The sequence below is a fragment of the Pteropus vampyrus genome, unplaced genomic scaffold, assembly GCF_000151845.1.
Source record: "Pteropus vampyrus isolate Shadow unplaced genomic scaffold, Pvam_2.0 Scaffold9, whole genome shotgun sequence".
NCBI classification, from domain to species: domain Eukaryota; kingdom Metazoa; phylum Chordata; class Mammalia; order Chiroptera; family Pteropodidae; genus Pteropus; species Pteropus vampyrus.
In genome coordinates, this window is record NW_011888790.1 from 11,262,574 (window position 1) to 11,283,883 (window position 21,310).

Sequence of the window (21,310 nt, forward strand, 5' to 3'; positions counted from 1 at the left end):
TTTTTTTTTTTACTGTATTTTCTTTTATCTTCAGTTATTTCAGTGATCCTTAATAATATTTTCCATTTCTAGGTTACCAATTACATCTGAGTCACTCTTGTGAAACTTCTAAAGTCTATTTGTGACATAAAAAATACAGTGAACAAAACCCCTTAAATGACATAAGTGATCCCAAAACATGTTATATATGGTTATGTGTCATATATGCACATATATTTTTAATTCTTATAACATGTACACTGCAATTCTTATACCCAGAGAAGAATCACTTAGCTAGACAAAAGGAAAGAACGAAAGGAAAGTCCAAATACATATGTCCAATACGATTCGACTCACAATGCTGATTAGAGTATGGGTAGAAAATCTTAAACAGTATTGTAGCATTTACTTCATTCGATAAACCACTATGAGACAAATATATATACCTTTTAATTTTTATTAGTTTCAAATATACAGTACATTGGTTAGATATTTATATAGTTTATAAAATGACCCTCCTAATTGCTCTTTCTCTCCTCTGCCTCTCCACCTAGGCATTACATTAAAGCTAACTGCATTCCCTCTGCCATGCTCACCAACCCCGTGATCATCTATCAACTACTAATTTGTACTTCTTTAACCCTTCACCCCATCCCTCTGGCCATCACCAGATTATCTATATTCGTGAGATTGTTTCTGATTAATTTGTTTATGGTTCATATATACAATGAAATATTACTCCGCCATTAAAAAAATCCTACTACTTGCAATGACATAGATGGACCTAGAGGTTATTATGCTGAGTGAAATAAGTCAGACAGAGAAAAATAAATAACATATGATTTCATTTATATGCGGAATCTAAGGAACCAAAAAACTAATATATTTTAATAAGAATGAAGGTTATGATGATGATTATAACTAGCATATCTGGTATTTAGCCATATACTAGGCATCATTCCAATAGTTTTATACATATTATATTAACTATTTGATTGATTTCTTTAGTTAGGATAATTTGACTTAGGTAATTTGTTGGAATATTAGACTCTGAATTCGGGGAATATATATGTGAATGATTACTATACTATGTATTCTTAGTTAAGAGGCTGGAAGCAAAATAGAATTTGAGTGTTTTTACCCTCTTTCATTGAAGTTCTATATTTAGAATATAACTAGTTAAAGTGTTTACACAATTCTTAGTTTGTGCTGGACTTCATACTTTTTTTGTAGAGGACTTTTTAAAGTATATTTCTTTAGTTCTTTCTATCAAACATATCCTTTTTCAGTCTAATGTGGATCTGGAATTTCTCATGCAGCTTTTTAGCACTGTGCTTAGTGTATAATATAGATTCATTGAATGCTAACTTTTTAAAAAAAAAAAAAAATTCTTTTTGGGTCTTAATCATATCCAGAGCAGAAGTCCTCTTTCACCTCTGAGCCATGACATTTTAAGGAAGCCAACTTGAGGTTTTATGATGCTCTGCTTTTAATTGAATGAAAATTTCAGCAGATGTTTAAGCTGGTTAATGCTTCCCATAATTTTTACATTTTGTATCCATGCCAACTTTTAAAACTGCTTCAAGAGAGAATCATCTAATCTCTTCTGCAGACTTATACTTATTAGTCTTATTGGCATTCAGAGAGATCATGCTTTTGATTCACTATCAAGAGTTTCAATTATTTATTCACTCAGTAAACAGTCAATCAATCAGTCAATCATTTGAGAATGTATATGGTTTTGGAGGTACACAGATGATTTATACTGCTTGTACTTCAGCTGGCCCCTTTGTTTAGCAGTTACTTTGATATCTTAGTGAGGGGTGCTCTCTAGTGTTTTGCAGCAGATGTTTCTGTGTCATGAAATTGTAAGATAAATGATTTTGCTTTTATTGAAAAATCACACTTGAAGGGCAACTTCTTGTTTGGGGGATTCCATTAAAATAAATTATGGTCACAAGCATGGATTAAATTCTCTTAAAGCATTTGCTAGTTCCCTGCAGGACAACATGTATGTCTTGATTTTTTTTTTTCCCCCCTTGCATGAATAAAGAGTAACAATCTTGCCTGCCTAGTCTGTTGTGGACTAAAGTGAATGATCAATAGCTTGTAAAAAAGCAATTTCAGATATCTGTTCTCCTTCAGAAAACAAACATTTTGAACTCAAAATAATAAACTAAAACCTGTTACTGAGTTAAGAAATACATAGGTGCCTTGTCTTTGTTTTATGATCTGGTGTTTTGATTTTATGCCTAATGCTTGGGTAAAGCAACATATGCATTATTTACAAATTAATCATTTAAATGGCTTTTAAAAATCCAAGCCAAATGCAGCATGTTGATTTCCAAAGATCATATAGTTTAGTTACGTAAAATATGTTTAAGAGATATGCTACATCTTTTCGATTCCAGCTGTCCTGATCTTGAAAACACCCTAACAAAATGTAAATGTCTTCCTTCATGCCTTACAATCATCCTCTCTTCCTGATCTCTGCAAAAATTTCTCCACCCTGGATTTACTTCCCGACCAGCTGCAAATTTTCCTTGACTTTTGCCTCCTCCCAAAGTCAAGTGGCTTAATTTCAGTACGTAATTAATTTTTATTTTTGAATACAATTGTGGACACATCACAGATTTTCACATTGCATACTTTATGCAGAAGAATGCATCAGTAAGTAGCCATTGTGTGAATGATTAAGTTAAACCTAACATTTATACATTGGTTAAAAATTCTTCCTGGCATTGCATAAAGCTGCGGAGCTTGTTTAGGGCTTCTCTGAAATTTCTACTTGTATGGCCCTCTGGAGACTTGTCAAATAAATAACAGATGTAGAGATTATCAGTTACTGTTGAATGTTTGACAAAAACAGACATGTAAGCCAGGGATTTCCCACTGGGTCTCTTCATGGTAAAAGAAAGAAAAGGTCTTCCAGCCAGAATCAAAAAATTCAACTGGGTAGTATATTCTTTGCATCTTTTTATGTAATTTTTGCCATTTTATATCTGCGAAAGTTTTTGAGGATTAGGAGGGTGAATTTCAGTGATCATCAAAGATAATCACTTTATCTCTGAGAAATAACTAAATCGACTGCAACATTATCTTCTCCAGCAGAGCCCTAAAGAAAAGGAAATTATAAATTGGTAAGACTTTTGCTATGTGCCCTCATTCATTCCTCATTCATTCATTTTATCGCATCAATATTTCCTATTGGGTTAAACCTTGTCTGAGATATAGCAATGAACAAGACAGATTGCTGAATAGCATGATGCTTACATTCTAATAAGTGGGTAGAGGTAATTGGGAGGCAAATCTATAGTATAGCAGGTGATGAGAAGCACTTGAAGAAAATAAAGCAACATATGGGATTAGGCAGTGATAGAATTATAATGAGGAGAGAGTATCTTATCAAAAAAATAAGGAAGGCCTCTCTGACATGGTAATGTTTGAGCAAAGATGGGAATGGAATGGTCAAGTGAATGAATGAATGAATGAATGGTTAAGTGAATGATTTATTTATGAAAGAGCACGATAAGAAGGGGAACCGTGAATCCAATGCCCTGAATCTAGACTGGAGTTATATGAGATGTATATTATACCATTTTGTTTAAATGCTAAAGCAAAGGACTACTTATTGTTTGAAAATTATTAGAAAATATGTACTTCTGTTCCAATATCTCATTAAGGGAAGAGGAAAGAATAAACCCAGAGACTATTTTGAAGGGAGAGACTAAAGCCCCTTTCTGGTTGCATCTTATGGGAGTCCAGCTCCTTCAACTAAAAGATACAGAAGCAAAGAGTAAAGAATGATTAATCTTATCAAAAGAAGGACAGATAGTATAGAGATTACATTAGAAACAGAGTCAAACCTATTAGGCATTAATTTAAATAGGGAGAAGGCTGGTTTTCCACAATTTTGGTGTGCATTTCAACAGAAGTTTAAAGTACAAAATCTACCTAGTATCTTTTTTTTCCATTGTATTAAAAGGTAGTTTAATCTATGAATGCTTTAGGGCTATAGGCTCGCATTTTATGCGGTGTATCTTTTGTGGTCTCAGATCCTGCCAGTTCTGGCTAACAGATGTAAAAATATATACAACTGACTAGGTGATTGATTCATTCAAGGGAAGGTAAAGAATGAACCAGATAATTGGTCTGAAAGCACTATAATATAAAGAATATTTTTACAGACAAGATAGAGGAGAGATTGGAATCTTTAGTGAATGAACAAGGGAGAGAAACTTAGGTTTGAAGTGAATATGAATATCATAGAAAGACAAAAAACAAAGCAAATATTACTGTCTATGGGCAAAAAGAAATGGATGTATGGAGAGCAGACCCTTAATCATAGATTAGTCTGAGGCAAGAGTCAAACTATAGTCAAAGATTTCTTTAGCTCAAGCTCAATCTTGACTAGGCATCCACACAAATTGAACCAGTGGCCATACAAAATGAAGTAAACACATGTGAATTAGTGTATTTAGAACTTCCTTATTAGAAGGCCCACGTGAATGTTATTAAATTTGACTTCAGCCGTTCAATTATAAGTGAAGGAGTGAACCATAACTATTGGGGTATAGACTTCAACTCTTGGGGTCCAGCTTAACTTCTAAAAATGCTCATGTAAGCACTATTGCAACTCTGTGGAAGTGAAAATGGAATATATCATGTAAAATTAAATCATTGTTTTGTCTTACTTTTTAACCCCCTGTTTTAACAAAACAGATAATTAAGAAAAATCTTCCAGAGTCTATAATTTAGCTTATTCCTTAAATTAAAATATGTTACTTAGCAACCACTGAAGGACATCTCTTTCAAGGCGAAATAAATCGTATTAATTTAGCAAACATCTGTTTTCTTACGAGAATAGATGTGTTTTCATCGAGACAATCTGCATGTACACTGTTCTCAGTGGCAGTTATACTCCCTTTGCTTTATATTCAATCAGATCAACAGAATTTTGGCTCTCCAAAGGCCACTGTTTATTCAACTTCATGAAAATCTAATTGAGTTTGATTGTCTGGTGGCCTTTTGTCATTTTCGGGGCTTTGCGATTAGAATTTGAAGGGAACCACTCATGATTTCCATAGAATGCTTAATAATCATTTATATTTCGGTTTTGGAAATGACACTGTAAGTATGGCAGGTTTAGTACTTCCCACTATTTTAAGCAATATTCATCATATGCATTTAATATCAGCATGCTATTAAAGCTCCAGAGTTTGTTAGGCATAGTTAATAGTCCACGCTCAGCCACTTTACTACCTGTGTGACCTTTGGCATATTGCTTCTTATCTCTAAATCTTTGTTTTCTTAATGTAACAAAAGAATAATAATAACAGATTCTTTAATGTTGTTTTGAGAATTGCATAAATTGTACTTCTGTATAGTGCCTAGCACATGGTAAGAACTCAAGGCATTTTATTGTTATTATTACTATCACTTAATTATATATAATCAACACAAACTCACAATAAATATTTGTATAAAGAATACCATGTTAGGATGGACCAAGAGGGTATCGTGCTAAGGGGAGTAGATTAGACAAAGACAAATGCCACACGATTTCACTTGCATGTGGTATCTAAAGAACAAAACAAAACAATATCATGCTATGTATTGTACTTAATTTACTCAATTACTTTATCTAACCCAAGCTGTTTTCTTTTGTTTGAAAAAAAAATGAATTTTGTTTTAAGATGGTCTAATATTGGGCACAAAAGTGAGAAAAATAAATTTAAGAAACACAATAAAAAGCCCCAAAACTAAAATTAAGTCCTAACTAACATTTTACTTATAAATTTCATAAAACAAACACTTTGCATTTTTTTTGAAACAATTGATTTGATATAGTGGAAATTCAATGTTTTAGAGAAATATTCATTGTGGAACTTAGAACTATCTGAAAGACAAGTACAAATATGTATGCCTACTGTTATATACCAGTACTCATTTCCTTCTAGCCCAATATTTGCCATCTCTTCCCACTTGATTTATAAGCATAGAGTAAAACGTTAACCGCAGTGTTTGTCACAAAAAGTGAGATATATTTTTTAAAAATTACATTTGAGACACTTCTTGTCTTGAGAAAGAGAAGATTATCAGAGAATAAGGTGGTGTTAATGACTGTTTTGCCTTGTGAATATGGAAAGTAATAGACCTTAAAAGTTAACCATTCAGGTTCTTATGGATTATCTGCCTATGTCCTTGTCAAAAAGAAGAGAATGGAAGGGCTGTAGATATTTCTGAGTAGACAGTCTTGGTTAGAAAAGTGGGTTTCTAATTATCTCATTGTAAGAACATGGAAAGGACACCTATCACCAGGGCTCAACTGCCAGTGAAGAAGCTGAAATTTAAGGCTAGTGGTATTTGAAACTTTTAACAAACTTTTTGAAAGACTTAATCTTAAATTTAGACTAGTTTGAGAAAAGATGTAGATTTTTTTTCTTTTTTGGTATTTTAGATCTAGTAACTGAGGACTTCAAGACATGTATCTTCAAGACATGGAATTCTATAAGTGTTGGTTTTTTTTATATTTTAATTTGGAATTTTAAATATTAATCAGTGTTCTTCTAAGTTCATACCAACTTCAAAATAGTTGATGGAGTCATTGAGAGGAAGATCAAAACTTCATTTTTTCTTATTTTTAAAATTGTCGGAGCATTGTAGCCATGTGGCAACAATGTACTTTATAATCCTGCACCCCAGAAATAGCCATATTTACCTAGTTCTGGACATGGACAGCCTGGAATAATCAACAAATTGCAACTTTTATTAACCCAAGTATATTAGAGCCAAAAAGCAATGCTGTTAAGAGCTGCATCTTTGAAATGACTTGGGAAAGTTTGTTTAACAAGTTTTTTTCCCATAGCTAAATTTCTTTACCTTGGTGTTAACATGAGCCTTCTAATGTGAAAAGATGAAACATCTACAGAAAACGTAGGGTTGAAGCGACATACTCTTAAAGAAAGCAGTTATTTTATGGGTATATACGGGCGATACAAGTACAAATGGCTTGAAAATTTTTAATGTTATCTTTTTTATTGTTTATACCAACAGAGAAGATAGTGTGGTATTTTTGAAAATGTGTGGGTACTGAAGAGAAAGAGAAGCAATTTTAAACCTGGCTCCGTGACTTGCTATTTATTGACTTGGGGCAAATTCATCAACTGATCTTATCTTCAGTTGTTTTTTATATAAAACGAATATAACAGTGCCACCCATTCCATAGGGTCCTTTGGAGTATAAATGAAATAATACATGTAAAGTGCTCAGCACATGGAAGTAAATAACTTAGTGGGAACTATGGCAGTTAGTGCAAAGCTCTACCTCCGAATCCTTGTGTCAATGAACTTGGAGTGCAAGAGCTTCTGGTCATTTGCTTAAAGGAAGCTACTGCCTCTCTCAGCCCTGAAGAATCCTTGATTCAGCCATTAGTTCCAATTACCTGCTCTCCCTGAAGATGCCAGAATAGCTGCCCTGGGATAATTCTCTGCCTTGGTGTTTTAAAATCTCTGAGCTGTGAACTAGTATTTTGCATTCGATCTCCTAATTTCTTTTCTTGTCACTGGGCCCCTGGTTCTCTTCTAATCCCTTGATCTTTTAGTTATTTATCTACCTCCATTTCTCTAGTTCTGGGAAAATTCTCCATCAGCTTTTATTCTGACTTTTGCAGTTCCCATGTGCCCCCAACCTGTGTTGTCACCCTACAAAAGTGTTGGTTTCACTTTCTGAACCTGAACTGGTCACTCCAAAGTGTTTTGCCCTTGCAGAAAGTGTGCCAGTTTGGGCCCTTGCCTTTGTCCAGCTTCTCTTGTCTCCTTGACTTGTATCCTTCAACCAATGTATGGTCCAAAGCCCCTCTTATTACCTGTGTCTCTCTCTGTTAGAATGATAGATAATAATGAGTATTCATATAATAGATTACAATCCAAAGTCTCACTACATCATTTTTTTCCCCTTGAAGACCAAAAAATTTTAAGTGTTCTCTGTAATTTTCCTAGAATACCTGTAAAATAATACTTTGAAATAAATATTAATTACTTAAAAATATCTTACAGAGACTTTTAAGAGAAAATATACATTTAAGCACAGTATATCACTACAGATACTGTTATGCCCTGCATTTGCTTCTAGTATATTTCATGTGCACATCTCAAGATTATTTTATATTCTACTTTTTTTGCATCATACTTTTTTATTTTGCTATACAAGTATTGAAATTTCTCTTTTTCATGGCTATTTAATATTTTATAGGGTGAATAAACCATGTTTAATAATAAGTTTTCTATTATTGAGTATTTATTGCTGATTTTTAAATACCATAATTGATATTATAAATGACCATTTCTTGGTACATAAATACACATAAAAGAGACAATAAAAGAATGTCACAAGGGTGTATGGCAAGCCTAAAGCCAATCTAAAAAAAGAAAAATACCTTTTCTATTGCTCCAAAATTCTACCAACTAGATTATGATAATTAAGAATTCTGAATTTTATAAACCATTGCTTACATTTTTCATACTTTATGTCATGAAATTTAATTTCAAACACACATGTTACAACTAAAATAGAAGTGAGACACTTAATGGATTTAGAAATTGATCATCTTCAAAAAATTAATAATGTGTTTTACTAAAATATAGCACCACCATTGCCATAGAAACCGTGATAATTTTCTGAATGTACCTAAACTCATATTATCTCTTCTGTAGTTATGTAAAGTAGAACTGTGATTATAACACCTACTCTATTCAACCAAAAAGAATAGTGTGAGGAACAAATGAGATGCCTTTTTGTAAAATGTAGAGCAAAATTATTAGGACATTAGATATAGTTAATACTTAGTCCTGTTTTTATTATTGTTTATTGGGGGAAAAAAATCCCAAAATGATATACCAAGTTCCAAGACCTCAGATGTGGAAATTTAACCAACCTATATATACACCCCCACCCCAAGACCAGTAGTAACAAATTGAATGGAACCACTGGGAGTCCAAGCTCAAAGCTTCAGAAGGAAGAGAGTTTCCAGTGATGAAGAGCTCATAATTAGTACTTAAAAATATATGTTAAATGAATGAATGAAAAGATATCAAGAATGAAAGGAATGTCCTCATTAACGATTGTGGATACAGGGCAGTAATCTCTGGAAGGGAAACAGGAATATTGAGAATGGACGTTAGACCTGTGTTGAACTTGTAATTAGATTCTCGGACATAGAGGAGTGTTTCTGCAGAAAGCCTTTGCTTCAAGGAGAGTGTCTCTGTGATTTTAATCAACATCTGCCTGTAACAAACTCCTAAATTACAGTGGCTCAGCACAGTAGGTGTTTATTTCTCACTCACACAGTCCAAGGTATTTCCTGGTTGTTGATTGTTGAGCTGGGATGTTCTGTTTATGCAGTCACTCAAAAATTCAGACTGATGAAAGCTCTGCCATTTTCATTACATGACTTCCATGTTCCACCTAGGTATGTATTTCCAGTGCCCTGAGTGCAAAAAGAGTGGCGAATAAGCTATGAAATATTTTTATGGGCCAGGCTTGGAAGTGATGCATATCACTTTAGCTCACATTCTATTGGTGAGAATTAGTCCACGCTTTCCCACCTAAATGCAAGGAAAGGAGATCTGGAAGAGAAGTCCCTTTGTGAGAATCTGCTTGCTATAGGATATTCTATGCTGTGGAACCCTGGTTGAGTCAACTCTTCCTCAAAAGTGAGGAGTAGTTGTGCAATCCATCTATTGTCATTGTACATAGCTAGTGTATATATACTCTTCCTTGCAATAGACTAGATAATACATAAGATATGAACTGAGAATAAATTCAAGGATATTTTATGGAAATAAAATAGTTTCTATGTCTCATTAATGCAATTAAAAAACCCCCCAAATAGTTGATCTCAGTATACATGTGTAATAGTTATTTGAAATTATTGCATGTTTATATTGAGTAAATTTTTAAAACGTAATTCATAGGTAGCATGTTTTATTGATTACAGTAATGATGGTTTATTTTGCATAACACATCTTGCTTTTGCAAATGTTTTCTATTACAGTTAATCTTCACATTAATCCTGTGAGATAGGCGGGGTAGATAAGAATACAATCCTTGCATTAAAGAGGAGGAAACTCAAGATCTAGTAGTAAGTGATGGGACTGGGAAAGAAGCCCAGAATTTCTGACTCCAGGCTCTGCTTCTGAAACGCTTCAAAAATTTAACTTTTTTTTTTTCTTAGAGGATTTGGGGATTGGAGAACAATGTCAACTGAGATCAGCCTTCCTTCCTCGTGAGAAGTTTTATTTCCTGAGTCTTCCATGTTAGATGAAAGTTTTACACCATGTTTCACATACCTCTTGAGGAACAAGTACAATCACAGGGAGAGGTTTATAAGGAAACAGACTGTAAAATTTGATTTGGAGGCTTTAACTTGAAATATTGGCCAATTTAGAATCTTTGATTTTTATTTGCTACCTTGTGTTTGTATACAAATACAGTATGAAATCATACAGTGAGCACTCTGTATTTTTTTTTCCATATTTACTTTTCCATTTTGCTTAATGTGCAACAATTTATGAGGGATTCAGATGGAATCCTTATTTAGCAATTGGGATACATTTAAAATGGGAGGATTGCCGGGTGAAATTTGAATATTTTTGAAGTAGCTGTTAATATGATGGCTTCTAGTCTTCATGCTTTTTAGTGCTCAAGAGACTTATGTGAGCAGTTTTACTTCACAGTGTGACAAAGCTGCACAATAGCAGCCATTATTGGCTAGTGGTCTTGGAATTATGTGGCTCTAGCCCCTACCCGTGGTGATTTGGAGCTATAGCATGTCACTGGAGAGAAACTACCTACAGGAAGTTGATGAATAATTGTGTCTGATTGGAATATACATTGGATCCATCAAAGTGTCCCTAGCAAACAGCAAACTAGACAACAGATCTCACCATGTCTCATGTATATACATATGTGTGTGTGATTATAATTTGTGATAACTTCAAAAATTTCAAATATTTATAAAAATAAGATATGCTCCAGTGAGGATTGACAAAATCTTCAAAATAGTGTTGTGTTTGCCTAGAGCTCAGGTAATAAAAAGGGAATTAAGATGGCGAGAAAAGAAATATTTTGAAAAGTCTCTTACTTGTCCCAGAACTTTCACTCCTGCTGCTTATTGATGAATGGCTAGATGGGCATATTAGTAGCCCCATGGTGCTGCATTTTTATTTCCATTGTTTTCCACTGCTGATTTTTAGCACAACAGGAAGTATATTTTTTTCTCAGCTTCCAGGTTTTATGCTTTTAATCTAAGTAAATGTAAACCACTCTGGTTCACCTCTTTTTAAGTAAATAAATAAATAGATAGATAGATAGATAGATAGATAAATAGATAGATAGATAGATAGATAAATGCTTTCCGCTCTTGAAAAAACTTTAAAAGAAATGTCGAACTTTATCACTAATAATCTAAAGGATTTAAAATATAGGAATGAACGTTTTACAAAAAGCATTTACAATCAGTATTTTGTGGGCTCTGTGTTGTTCTTGGTAGCAAGAAAAGTTTAGGAGGTAAAGGTGAATACTACTATATTTAGTGTTTTGTTACAAGACTTTTGTTATCCTTCTCTTATATTGAAACAGCATTCTTTTTACATTGAAATACAGTTTACAGTGTTAGAAATAAAACTACTTTTATTTGTGAACAGCATTTATCTATCCCAGTAGTTCCTATACATTAGCTAGCATACATCATAATCACTTGGAGGACCTGTTAAAACTCAAACTACTGGCTCCACCTTCAGAGTTTCTGAGTCAGTAGATCTGGGGTGAGGACTGATAATTTGCATTTCGAACAAGTTGGCTTAGAGGGTATTGGTCCAGGGACCATACATTGAGAACTGCTGCTTTATACTAACCATTTTTATCAGTCAGTTCATCACTGCTAATTATTGGTATGTGAGTAGAAAAACCCAGGTCAAAAGCTTAGAAATTCTGAAATGCAGACTTCTACATGTTTATTTTCTCTTAACTTTGTGTTTTGTTAACATTATTTTCTTACACATATTTTCTGCCATATTATTTGGTCTTTGAAGGATGGTTGCTAATATTTACCTTTAATTTATTTACTCTATTTACATCAATTATCAAACTAAGATAAAAAGAAGGTAAAAGAATCTCAAGTATCATGCTTTTTTACCCCCCTAGAAAAATGGGAAAAGGAAAAGTTCTCTGTTTTTCTAAAATACTTTTTGATACAGTTTCATATGCAGATTTTAGCTCATGTTGTCACCTGCATTATTAGAATTTTGCAAGCTGTTAGGATGTATTCCCCATAGAGCATTCTATAGATGCCAGATGTTGTAGCAGTCCAATAAAGGAGTTTTCCCCATATTTTGAGATGGATGTCAGATGCAATGGAAATAATTGCAGGAGGCTGGAATTAGGGAAGGCTCATAAATGGAATATTTCCTTTTGTGTGGGCTAAGAGTACAGATTCTGAGCCAGAAAATTTGGACTCTATGCAGCACTTCTGTTGTGACCCGAGGAAAATACTTCACCTCTCTGTTTCAAGATTCTCACCTCTAAAATGGGATAATCATATTTTCCTCTTACAGAACTTTGAGGATTGAATGAATTACATGATTTATCTTGTTTAAAACACTTTCAACACTATTAGTAGACACTAAATCTTGGATGAAGAATGCTATACAGCCCTTTTGTTCATTCTGCTGGTAGCAGTGAAAATGCAATTGAAGTTAAATGGAATAAAACTGGAATTAGTACCAGAATTGTGCTGTATAATTATAATATCCAACTCCTTTTTCCAAAATTTACAAAATGTCATATTCTGTGTAGAAAAAAAAGACCATTAATAGGCACAGTGCATTTAAGATAGAGCAGGTGGTTCTTCATTATACACTTAATTTCAGGCAGAGTATTTGATGGATTGTTCACATGGATGATGAAATTGCCCAGAATGATTATAACACTTAAAGTTAGAAAAAAAAATACTGACTCAGGAAATAAAGTATCCAGTACACTTGGAGTGGCAAGAAAGATTAGAGAGTGACGCATATAGCTTCAAATGAATGCTGAGGAGTTTTTAGAAGAGTGTGGGGAATGATGATTTAGACATGGAATTAGGTAGTTAGAATGCCACTTGATAGGTAAGATGGGGGAGAAACTAGACAGTCATCATTGCAGAGAACACCTTGTGGGGTCTCAAAATCAGCTCATTTGTTCCCTATCTCCTCTACCCTCCCTTCTCAAGGACAAACTATACACCTCATCCTTTTTTAGTGTTACCCATTGTGCCCAGCACAGCACCCACTACTCATTCGGTGTTGGCTGGTTTGATTTGATTATGCTACAGTTTGTATTATAACTTCAGTTATGTTCTTTGTAAAGAAACTACTACAGGTGAAAAAATCAGCACATACTATAGTTAGTACGATAAACCCTATCATTTCCTTTCCCATCAGCTTAGATTTAGGTCTATTTCTGTTCATGCAAAAATGTCCTATTCCCAATATGAAAATAGATATCATTATTTCAACAGATAAGTGCCATTGTAAATGAAAATATCAATATAATTTCAGTTATTAAGTGAAGGGCCACATTCCAAAATTATAAATTTATTCAATCCTTACGATAATCCCATTAGTAGATAATACTAGTATGGCCATTTTTTCAGATGAGAGAAAATAAATATTCAATTAATATCCACATAGATAGTATGTGGCAGAGCAGAAATTCCGAAAGTATAGAATGTTCCTCAGAGAATACATGCTATCACCTAATAGTTCCTAGAATTCATGCTATTATATATGGCATACAAAATATACCATAGTTATTTTGATTTTTGTTATTTTAATTGCTGTAAATGAATTATGAATACGATTATGCTAGAATTTATAAATAGCCCTTTGGTAAATATAATCTCATTAATTCTTCTGAATTAACTGAAATGTAGTTATTACATGAGGTGACATATTCCTAATATTGCAGTTAAAACAGTTGAGGAAAACTGGCTTCAGAAGTAGAGCCGTAAATTCTGTTTAAATTCTGTTCAGAACCTTGATGACTGAAATACTCATTGAATCTGGTAAGGAAAATACCAAACACTAATTTTAATTAATTTGACACTGTTCCCAATTATTTCAACTTCTTCATTAAAAAACTTTTAATTAAGTTTTACCATAATCCTACAAGATACATCGCCACACATTTGTAGCTCATTTAACTAAGGCTAAGAGGTTAAGTACTGTGATTATTTTTTTTGTGGAATTGAACCAAGGACAACTTTGGAATTCAGATCTAAAATCCGGACATGATTTTACCATTTTGTTGTATTTATTTGAACAGATTCAAATGACAGTTGACAAGGTTGTTTGCATCCTCTCAGCAGAATATTACAGTAAATTTATTGATGAATTCTAAATACATTTATATTCTATGTGTCCTTTGCTTTAAGACTCTCATTAAAAACACATCACATATTTCCATTTTTTAATTTATTTTTTATTTTTAAAAGATAGAAAAATATATTTATAATATCTAAAATATACATTTATAAGTTGCTTTGTAATTTTTTATATTTCCTTATGTAGATTATAGCATCCTTGAAAGGCACTGATTTACTTGAAGGGTCTCAGGTGTCATTTACATATGTTTATTAGCAATAATAAGTAAAATAAAGTACATAAGACTTACTTTTTTAATGGAGATTTATTTGAAATTTATTTATGTAGTCTGAATTGATTTCGTGGACTGCAACTAAAGTCAGAGCTACTGTCTGAGCAAAGTTTCCCATGTTAGGGATGCTGGACAGGTCAAAGCTCTTAGGCTTGGAATTCCTGGTAAACATTGTTTCATGAGCTAAATCAGAGGTTTTCCCATCCAGGTCTTGAAGTCAACCAGCTGGCTTCACATTGGTTTTCTCACCTAAGTCCCAGGAAGGATTTGGATAGAGGCTAAGGCATCATTGACATGAATTTGGGAATGAAAATAGTCTTGTTTTCATTTTTTAATATATTCCATTGTGTGTACATTTAAATAAATCTTTTCTCCATAATTTAATGTCTTCATAAAACCAAATCCATGCAATATGGAGTTTTATGAAGGTGAAATCTCGATGGAGGCATTGTAGATCTGAATGAGAACATGATGGCCTTAAAATTAGATACATTCCTCTGAGTTTGGATGGCGGACAGATCTGTGGTCCCAGTGAATCAGAAGGCATGAGGAATAAGAGATGTGAGTAGTGTTAGAAGCAAGGAGTGCAATTTCTTCAGTCTCTGCCAATGCTCTCAAATATTTTAACCTCTGCCAGACTATAACTTTAACAAATATTTGTTGGAAAACCATCATAACAAACAAAACTAGATGTAATAATAATAATAATAATAATAATAGACTTTTTTCAGGGCTTACTGTGACAGGTACTTTATAAGCACTACCTTGTTTAATCTTGACATAATCCTGTAATGTAATTATTACTATTATTATGCATATGAGGAATCTGAGGTTTAGAAAGGATAAGTAACTTGTTCAAGGTCTCAGCACTACTAAGTGGTCTGCTGGCCCTCAAAACCAGGCCCAACTGGCAAACTGATGCAGCCACTATGGAAAACAGTGTAAAGGTTCCTCAAAAAACTAAGAATTGATCTACCATATGATCCAGCAATCCCTCTACTGAGTATATTTACCCTAAAGACTTGAAAACCCATATTCGAAAAGATATTTGCACACCTATGTTCATAGCAGCATTATTCACAGTGGCTAGGACATAGAAGCAACCCAAGTGTCCTACGATAGATGATTGGCTAAAGAAGCTGTGGTACATATATACAATAGACTATTACTCAGCCATAAGAAGAGATGAAATACTGCCATTTGCGACATGGATGGACCTCGAGATAATCATGCTAAACGAAATAAGCCAGACAGAAAAAGTTGAAAATCACATGATATCACTTATATGTGAGATATAAACCTAAAGGCAACAAATGAACAGGACAAACAAACAGAAACTCATGGACATGGACTATAGACTAGTGGTTACCAGAGGATAGAGGGTGTAGGAAAAGGGGAAGTAAATGAGGTAAAGTGGGGTGGTCAAATATGTGGTGACAGAAAGAAATCTAACTATGGAACGTGAACACACAGTGTAAACATATATATGCCTTACTGTTAAAGTGTACAGCTGAAACTTATTGGATTTCATTAACCAATGTCACTTTCGAGAAACTTAATCACCACTGCATATGCATTAAGATGCAACTTTTTATTTTCAAAAATAAACACTCTCTTTTTCTTTTATGTTGTATTTTCAAATGTTTGTACTTCAGAGCCATTAAAATATTCAAGCATATAAATATGCAAAGATAGATATATAAGGACATCTCTTACAACTTTAGATATAATGGAAACATGTTTAATTAAATTAAATATCCTTCAACAGGGGGATTAATATTATCTACAATAGAACATCAAAGATAGTGAGATAAATATATATGAAATGGTTTTAAGTGCTTTTAAAATATTCTTACACAATTGAAAAATACACAATGCTATATAAAATTTGAGCCAGGTTTGGTTTAAAATCCTACTGTGTGTATATGTAACGTGGTGTCATGTGGTGAAGTGTAAGAGCATAGAAAAAATTCTAGAACTATTCATACCAAATAATTCAAAAGTGGGTGTGGTGGCAAGTTGTGGGGAGGCTTTCACTTTTGATTTATTTTATTTTATTTTTATAACAAATGTGTATTGGTTTTGTTAGATATAAAAAAGTTTTACAGTTTGCTTGGCATTCAGTGTTCATGACTATAAAATACAATTTACCTTTCCAGTCTAATTTGTCCTATTTTCAGAATCCTGTTTTAACTATAGATTTAACAACTATGTCTTTGATTTCTTATTCTCTCTGCATTTTATACCCTTTGTAGGGAAGGCCCTTCCCTTTCCTTATGTTCAGATTCCACTTTGTTCCCAGTTCTAAGTCCAGTGCCTCTATAACACATTTTTATGCGCATATTTCTCGGTTACTTCCCCTCCTCAATTCTCATTTCAAATTTCACATTCTTCTATTATATTACATATCATAGTCTACCTTGCAAAACCTTACTAATATGTTTATATGAGTCACCATGAAATTGAAGAGTCAAACTTATTTATTTCCTTTCAGTTGGATTATATTTCATTTGTAGGTATACCATAACATTTGAAAAATTAGTTAATATTTTATTTTTATGAAAGTTTTGAAGTTTCAGCTTTTCCTTACATTATAATCTGTTGTCGAAAAGTCACCTTTACTCTGTCAAATTGCCAACCTTCTCAATTCTGTATTGTTGTTTCTATGTAGTAACTGCATTTGCTTTCTATATCTCTTATATAAACACATTTTAAGGGGCTGAAATGGGAGATGACAGTCCAAATAAAATATCTTAGGCCTTTGCAATTATTTCATAAAATGATGCCAAAATATTGTCACATTCTGTGTCACATGTAATAAATTTAATAAAGTCTCAGAGAAACACAAATTTTTATAGTAAGGTTTCCGTATAAATCAGTCCAGGTGGCTTCCTTTTACAAAGATAGGCGAGATTATCTACAGTATGCTAGAACCAGGGGAAAGAGAGTGAAATCCCAAACTGATTTGCAAACAGGAGTCATTCAGGAAGGGAGTTTTGCTGTGTCACAAGCGACTCGTCCCTGGTTTTGAAAGAGAGTGAATCATCTCCCTTTGAAACAAGAGATAAGTGAGGGAAAGAGCTGTTTAAAAATTGTTTTACAACTATTTCCTTTTGAGCTATGACTTCTTAAGCTGGAATGTGATCCAGAATAGCTTCTCTTTGAATCCAACATTTGTCTTACGCATTTTTATTATCTCTCTTTTCCTTCATCACATCTCACTTCTTCCCTCCCTCTGTTAAACAGATTTACACTGACTGGGCCAACCACTACCTAGCAAAATCAGGCCACAAGCGGCTGATCAAGGATTTGCAGCAAGACATTGCAGATGGAGTACTGCTAGCCGAAATCATCCAGATCATTGGTAAGACCTGCTCTCTGAGCAAAACTATGAAATTCTCTGCTCCCACCCCTTTTGGTAAAATACAATTTAAGTCGAATGCATACAAACTTGGTCCATGTGTCTCTGAGATTAATGTAGCTCTCCCGTGATTTTATTAAAAATGTTTATGTGAGAATGTTTCAAAAAGTCATTTTGGCCATACTTTTAAATAGTTAGAACCGTATCTTTACATACACTGAATTGTCAGAAATGAATGCTTCATTAAACCATATGTCTCCCATGTGTGCATTTCATTAGCTGAAGTAACTCATACACTTGGAGATTCCTTGAAACTGTATCCTGATCCAGCAGGGACAATTGTGAAAGGTTTCATGTCAGCAGTCATTTGGCACAGGCAAAAGAATTAGCAGCAACTTCCTTCTCACTCACTTTTTTTTTTAAATTTGCCTGATTTGTGCATATGGAATTGGCGGCTGCTAACAAGTGTGACCTCTTGTACGTGGCTTGGGAGACAGAGTGTAGCAGCAGCATTTTGCTTGGTGTTTTCTTTGTTGTTGTTTGCTTATTTGATTTTTAGTCTCCTTTTTTGTTTCACTTCATTGCTTAAGCATGTCATTCTTTTTTTCTCTCTTTTATTTTATTTCTTGGCTTTAGCAAATGAAAAAGTTGAAGATATCAATGGATGTCCTAGGAGTCAGTCTCAGATGGTAAGAATCATATTTATTCTAAATATAATGCTTATCTTTACGTCCAGATTTAACTGCATTTGTAAATGGACTAGAAAATTATTTTGCATGACTTCCTGTTTGTTTAAGAAATCATTTGAGCACATTATACGCATTTTGGGGGTACAATTTATGAACCAACTGATCGCATCAGTACAGTTGAATATGTACGACTCCTGGGTAACATACTTCCAGGTGTTTTATTACATCCCTGCCATCTTTTTTATTGTTGTTGTTCTGATGTCTTAATAATTTAACACTGGTCTGGGTGGCAATAAAACCCATTTCCAATTTTAACTGGAGCCTTTTTGTCTGAACAACTGGCTTGAAGAACAGAACTTGCCATGTGCATTTTTAAAATATATAAATAGTATTTGTTCGTAACAAAGTACAGTGTAAACACATGGATGCCTCAGCACTTTTGGAAACAGCTCTAAAGGCATGCTGCTGGAAGCTCGGTGAGCAGTGACTAATTGTGAGACATGATTCATAGCGTTTTCTGGAAAGTTGTCCATCTAGAGATCTGTCTCTCCTTCTAGTCTTATCTTTACCAACTGGTAAAACTTTAAATCTTATGATAAAACAATAGATTGATAAACTGCTGAAAGACAAACTCACCCTTTCTTAATTAAATAGACACAACCGAGTTTTATAGGACAACTTAAAACACTAAATGCCTTTTTGAACTTACATCAGCAAATATAATCAGGATGGTAGCTAAAATCCACAATATGAGGCTTCTTCCAAAACTCTTTTGAGCACAGAATAGACATTTTGTATAAACTTAGCGAGTTCTTAATTGTCTGTGACTGGAAGAATAAAAAAATTATGAACTTTTTCAACTTGTTGATCTGCTTGACTCAATGTAAGAAAACTGAAATCAAAATAATAAAAGAGATTTATTTTTAAAGAGTGATTAGTACATCAGTTGTGTGTGTGCATGTATATTTAATAAGGACGTTAAGGACCTATTATAATGTCGTGAACTCTGTGTACCTGTTGTGAAAAAAATCACTGTAAAGAAAAACTCTGTAAAATACTTAAGTTTTAAGGAAAATTCCTTATTTAATAACTCTGGGCACAAGCAGGAATCTACGGAAATTAATTGTAGTTGTTTTCTGAAGTTTTACTGAAAGCAATAATAAAACCTTCAGACCCTGCTACAATAAAAGCATGTGATGCTGGGAAAGATACGTCACCTCTCTGAGCCTCAGCTTTCTCATCTAAAACATAAACCCTAATTAGAATATGATAATGTTATATAAGTATAAACATTCGTTACTTCCTAAGCTGATATGGAAATGCAGAACAGTATTGCTGCAAACTTTGTAAAGAGTTTGAATTAATACCTGTTAAAATATTTTTAGGGCTTTATATTCAAAAGCTTTATAGTTCCTGAATATCATATATTATGTTTCTTAAGCCCAGTGCTGTTGTTCTGCTTTTATAGATATTAAAACTCAACTTCTCTGCTATCGTTACAATTTGATTTGGATTGCGGGGAATCCAAAGAACAGCCAAACTAATACTTCACAACAGGGGCAAAACAAACCCTCAAAAGTTCATAAATAGGTAGAGATGTAGTTCTTAGATATCTGAAACATCTATACCAAGGATTCTACAAATCTCCACATGAAAAATACCCTCATGAGTATCAGACTGTTAATTTTTTAATTACTTCTTACTACTTATTAGCCCCAAAAGGTCATGTAACATCTAGTATGTATGTCATGTTGATATTTCTGCTTCTGATAAAAATTAATTTAAAAAAATCAAAGCCCGAGAAATGAAAATGCTATGAAAAAGGTAATTTTTCCAGCCAAAAAGTATTAGTCAGAATCACATTGTATTTTGAGTAAGAGTGAGTGGATCCTAATTTTTTCTGATGTGGTTGAACTTTGATTCATATTGGCATGCATTCGATATGCTGGTTCAGAAGAATGCATATGACTTAAATTTAACTTTTTGGGTTGAATTATTTTTGCCTCCATTCTTAACTGGCATTAGCACTATGTTATTAATGAGTAAAAATTCCAGATTTTAACTGAGACCAGAAAGTAGAAGAAAGAAAATTATGATAGCATGACTAGGCTTATGAATTTCATGTATCTATTCCCAACAGGATATTGCCTGTTTCTTAATTGTATAATAACCGAGAGGTGCTGTGTTAGTAAGAGTGAGTGCTCTTCTTACTCATAGAACTACTTTGACCACATCTTTTTGTATATCCGATCTTTTATGGTCTTTGGCTACTGCTACTACTTCTAGTCACAAGTTGTTTTTATTTAAATTTCAGACTTGATAACTCTTATTGGTAATAAAAGCCTTTAAGAATAGAAGTGCTCTTGTGGTATGAATCTACAATATATTGATGGATTTCTGTAACAGCCAGGCAGTTCACATTTAGCTAATGTTAACTGAGCACCTAAGGTGCTGGGTATAGGGACATTTGAAGACCACAGGAACAAATAGCAGCAGTGCTGCATAGGCAAGAACAAAGGCACTATGAAGGCATGAGCTTTCTATGTCCCAGAAACAGACAGAAGACCACTGTGGTTTCAGCACAATG

General features: G+C 33.5%; 1 protein-coding gene across 1 annotated transcript in view; it reads left to right on the forward strand.

Moving 5' to 3' along the window:
* The window catches only part of NAV3 (neuron navigator 3), a 312,728-nt gene that overhangs the window by 62,682 nt on the left and 228,736 nt on the right, over nt 1–21,310 (forward strand). The window contains exons 2-3 of the mRNA XM_023520404.1: nt 17,920–18,037; nt 18,671–18,723. Of these exons, the coding sequence (XP_023376172.1) occupies nt 17,920–18,037; nt 18,671–18,723 (171 nt within the window). The remainder of the gene's footprint in view (nt 1–17,919; nt 18,038–18,670; nt 18,724–21,310) is intronic.